Here is a 5,192-nt window from a genome sequence, read left to right as displayed (position 1 = left end):
CAAATTTCAGTCTTATTTTACATTTTTTTCATTCTTAGGAATGTCTAAATTCAGTTAAACTAGCAATTCCGTATTATATTTATAAATCTTTATAACATTATACAAAAATTAGATTTTTCATAAAAACTGAAATTTTGCCGGGAATGGGGCTTTAACCATTCTGTATGGGAAAATTTTGCAATCATTGACATAAAAACATTCAATAAGTTGATATTTTTTTTTAAATGGCAATGTTTTTAAGTGGTCTTCTCACTAATAATTTCATTGCCAAGCATACAGACTTTAGCAAATTATGGAAATAAATCTTTTGATACCATGATATAGGTTTATGTTATGACTGCTAGACTTAATGGCTTGGAATAATGGGTATGGATACAGGAATTTTATTCTATATATTAAGGCCTAATTTCATTAAAATGTAATTTTATAGGGTATATCCATTTAAGTGCGGCTATTGATTTACTGTTTTTACCTGAATGGAATAGCTTACCCTACTGAGTTGGAGAATGATGTCCCATCAGCTCCAATGATGAACCTTTTAGCTCAAATAAAATTAATACCTGTCATCATGGAGATATGGTCACTGTAGCAAACTGAGTTAAATATGCTGAAGTCCCATGGTTATAAAATGTTTAAAAAAACTATTAATTTTGCAAGTGAAACAATTGTGGTTGCATATTAAACTGAATGCAAATTGTCAGCCGTGTCAGCACATGCAGAGCCAGATTCCTGTGCTGATATGTGTAGTGATTTGACATCAGAAAACTAGACACTTACTGTACTCATACAATCCATATACAGTAATAAAATTCTATTATTTTAATTAAGATTACAAAATACCTTCTTATAATTCTATAGCTGTGTTTGTGTGCTTTGTTTACTGTAAATTACTACACATATTGACATATTAATCTAGCTGGATCTGCATCCAAGTTAGAATTCTGAGGACCGAGCTTGTCTAACCTTTTTGTAAACTTAATTTTCAGGACAGGGAGGAAAGACCTCTTAGAAGCACCTGTATTCAAAATGTCCGGAAACATTCCGATTGAGGCCATTAACACTTTTGTGGTGTGTCCAGTTTGTAAAGAACCATATGATGTAAATGTTCATCGTCCAAAAATTCTTCAATGCAAACGGAATTCCACACACACCATATGTATCATCTGCCTTAAGACACTCATCAGGATGTGTAGTGATGATGATGAAAGGGATACATTCAACTGCCCAATTTGCAGAGAGGAACATCAACTACCTCCAAGTAACATTGATGCCAATGATCACTTTATTGACAACAGCGATCTATTCAGACTAAGTGATGTCCTTCAAGATCAAAGTGTGCAGAAAGATAGTAGTCAAATAAAATGTCAGTTTTGTGATGTTGCTAATGCTGATTGGTGGTGTGATAATTGTTCAATGGGGATTTGTAAAGCCTGCCGTGGGATTCATGATCGCCTTCCCATGATTCTGCATAAACTAATTCCTGTACTTGAAGTTGACTGGCAAAATGTAAAAAAGAAAGACTTCTGCAAGCAGCACAGAAAAGAGATTATCAAGGTTTGCTTTTGTACTACAAACAAAATGTCATACTTGTGTAAGATATGCACAGATGATCATAAAGGCCATGATTTTAAAGATTTGATAACAGTAGCTACAACCAGGTTGAGTGCAGTTAAGAAACTGTATGAAAAGGCTGTGGAAAGAAACAGACAAGATCTTGATTGTAAACAATCATTAGATGCTACTAAAAAAGTGTTAGCAAGCAACATCTGTGCTGTAGAATCAAAGCTTTTAGCATGCCAGGATCACCACATGAAGATTATGCAGATGCAACATGAAAAAGAGAGAAAAGAGCTAAGTGATATCAAAGAAAACCGTACAAGTTTTTTAGATAATGAATCAGAGAAAAATGAACAGAGATGTTGCACTTTTGACAACATCAGAACTAAATATGAAGCATTACTGCAAACTTCATCGGTTAATACTTTAAAAGATATTGATTATGTCGAGGATGCTTTAAATATGTATCTGACAAGTATGTGTAGAACTGCAGCAGACACAAATGCATATTTGGAAATTCTGTTATTCCAAAATGATAGTAAATTCAAAGAGATGTTACAGGAAACATTGAAAATAAAAACCATGCCAAATGATCTAAAGGTGTATATTCCAGATGTGGCCTTCCAAGACCATGAGTTTAAACTGGTTATTCAAACATTTTCTGAGAATAGACAAATTTGCAGAGTTGGTGGCCTCCCTGTAAAGGTTTTTGTTGAATCCTCTTGCTGTGATTTCAAAGAAATGCTCTACCCATTATCATCAACTGGTGAAAGAGGTACGCCGGGAATGTATGTTGTTCCTTTTGTACCAAAATTCAAAGGTGAATGTAAACTTCATGTTTTTGCAGAAGAAAAATCTACAACATTAAGACACAGTACCCGTATGTCTGTCCATCAGATTGATATATCTTTTAATAAAGTAGTTCTTTGTGACAAACTTTGTGAAATATATGCATGTTTCAGGGATGATATAGATCCAGATGTTGTGGAGAGGCTCAATGTACTGTGCCAAGACGAAGCTGGTAAAATCTTGGAATCTGAAGTTACATATCGTGATAGTAAGAAGTTAATTGCTAAATTTAAACCAAATTACCTTGGGAAAAAAAATATCTTTATTACTGTTAATAACATAAAAATAGCCGGACCATTTGTAACTGCTGTTTGGGAAGAATGCAAAGGATACTTGAGTGATTCACAAGTCAATGAAATAACAGATATAATATCTGAAGGCAATAGTCCATATTTTTCTTATCTTACTGATGACACTGGCAACACTTATCCTAACATGTCATTCATTGGTTTTGATGGAGAAACTCACTTTGTCCTTAAAAATACTGTGAGGCAAGAGAAAATAACTTCCTCTGAAAACAGACTTGCAAGAAAAACAGATTTAACAGGTTTATTTTCTGCAGGTGAAAAGGATTATATTTTGAATCATGTAAAAAATGCTGCAGGTTTTGCTATTAGTCCATGTGGTGAGTTCGCAGTATCAGATTATGAAGAACATTGCATACTCATATATCGAACCCCTAAGCATTTTGGAGACAGCCAAAAAAGCCTTGAACCACTCAGATGGATTGGAGAGGAAGGACGACAATGGGGTAAATTTAAGAATCCAACCACTTTGCGAATAAACACTGATGGGAGTAAGTTATATGTTTGTGACAGTGGTAATGGTCGAATTCAAGAGCTTGACATGAATGGCAATCCATTGAATGTTTTTGGCCCAGAAATTCTTAGACTCTATACACCAGAAGCAATCTCTATATCACTAGAAGGATACCTACTTATCCTTGACAAGCATAAGTTAGTTACCTTCAATGTGAATTCTTGTACACGAAGAATTATTTATCAAGTAGAGATTTGTTGTAATGAAAGTATATGCAATTTCAATCATCTCATTTGTTGCATATCACAAGGCAAATTTGTACACCTTTGTCGTAAAAATAATTCTCTACGTATATTTAAGTACAGACCAATGGAGGAAGTACAGGTATAAATTAACATTCCATAAAATATGGCCACTTTTACAATACATTTGCAGTGTGTGCCTTTTTGCTTGATAGGCTCATTTTGATATATATTTGTCAAGTGTGTATGATATCAGTTGTTATACATATTGACCGCTCTAGATTTGGAAAGCATCATGTGTGACACTCGTTGGAAGTAACACGCACCTAAAATTTTAGGTTTGTTGTAACATTACTTTTTGTATTAATATAACTATCGTTATTATTATTGTAGTACTGTACAAAAACATCAAGAAGCGACTCCAGTACACAAGCTCAGCAGAGCCTTAAATGGATGAACTTAGACCAAAGAGTGCTCATAAATGAGGCCATCACTATGTATAAGATAATGAATACGGTAACCTCGCACCTCCTTATTTATGCAACAAATTTATTATCAGAGATAACTATTACAATATTAGAAGTAAACCAAAATTATTATTACCAAAAGTAAGAACTGACTATAAGAAAAGAAACTTTATAGGGGTGCAAAAATCTTGAAGGATAATAGTGAAGACCTAAAAAATGTTATTAATGTCAATTTATAATGTAAAAAAAAATGTTTATTGCTACCATGTACAGTGTAAACACAATTTGTTCATCCATTGTGATATTGTATTTCTGTATATTAGCTTATGATTTTTAGTTTAGTTTTTAATTTCTGTTTGTACCTTTTGGTAATTTTGTTATTTTATCATGTAGATGGGTGACAGGCATTTTGTAACCTGGATGTTTCATGGCGCTATACTGGACATTCCATAACCATGGCATTTCAGGTCTAAAAATGTCCAGGTTGCGAGGTACCAGTGGTGGAGTCGCTGGGGGTCTGGTTACAAAATGTCAACATTTCCATATCGAATAATAGTTGTATTAATTGAATTGGTTTTCTTTAAGTTGTTCAATTAACTAAATGGTATGTTAATTTAAATTTCTTAATTTTTTGCTTCTCATTCATGGACTTGTAGAAGAATATTTTTTGGTTGTTTATCATGCTATTGCTTCCATTGTTTTTATTTTTGCTAATGTTGAAGTTGCCTTAATATTGTAAATATTTTAAAATATATTATATTCATTTCTTTTTTATTACAGTAGTACCAGGCCTTCCTTATAAAGCAGTGCTAGTCACTAAAAATACTGTTAGTAAAAATGGATGATCAAATAGTAATAATTAAACTTTAAAGTGACTGATTAGGCCACTCTAGTAAAAACAAAATTCATATTTAAATTTAGAATTTAAGTATATGTCTGTCTGCTGCTGCTAACTGCTTTTGTGTATAAAATCATTGCTACTACGACGATTTTAATGTTTTTCCATGATTATGACGTCATCTGATTTGATTTGTCAAAATATGTTGTTATCGCATAACTGATAAATCGTTATCTAATTGTTCTAGTGTAAAAACTTCTCTTTTTTCTTTTATTTTCTATATTAACAATTGATTTTTAGCTTTTTTATCGTTATCGTTGAAGTATAAGCAGGCCTTTAGCCATGATATTTTCATTACATTATATTATTGATTAATTACTGGGCTTTAATTCGGTATATTTAGTGCTATGTTTAGGAATTATTTGTTTTAAATATTGGTCACAAAGATATGGTCAAGATTTATTCCAGCATATTTTTTGC

At 32.6% G+C, this 5,192-nt stretch overlaps 1 protein-coding gene across 4 annotated transcripts in view; it reads left to right on the top strand.

Moving 5' to 3' along the window:
- Window positions 1-4,827, top strand: part of LOC117124579 — a 10,845-nt gene extending 6,018 nt beyond the window's left edge. For all 4 annotated transcript variants that reach the window (XM_033270869.1, XM_033270867.1, XM_033270865.1 and 1 more), the window contains one exon: window positions 987-4,827. In XM_033270869.1, coding sequence (XP_033126760.1) covers window positions 1,027-3,555 — 2,529 coding nt within the window. In that variant the 5' untranslated portion in view covers window positions 987-1,026 and the 3' untranslated portion in view covers window positions 3,556-4,827. The remainder of the gene's footprint in view (window positions 1-986) is intronic.
- The last annotated feature ends 365 nt before the right edge of the window (window positions 4,828-5,192 follow it).

Source organism: Anneissia japonica, unplaced genomic scaffold, assembly GCF_011630105.1.
Source record: "Anneissia japonica isolate Jap-2015-1 unplaced genomic scaffold, ASM1163010v1 scaffold287833_len2544123_cov190, whole genome shotgun sequence".
Lineage (NCBI taxonomy): Eukaryota > Metazoa > Echinodermata > Crinoidea > Comatulida > Comatulidae > Anneissia > Anneissia japonica.
This window is presented reverse-complemented; position numbering and strand designations above follow the sequence as displayed.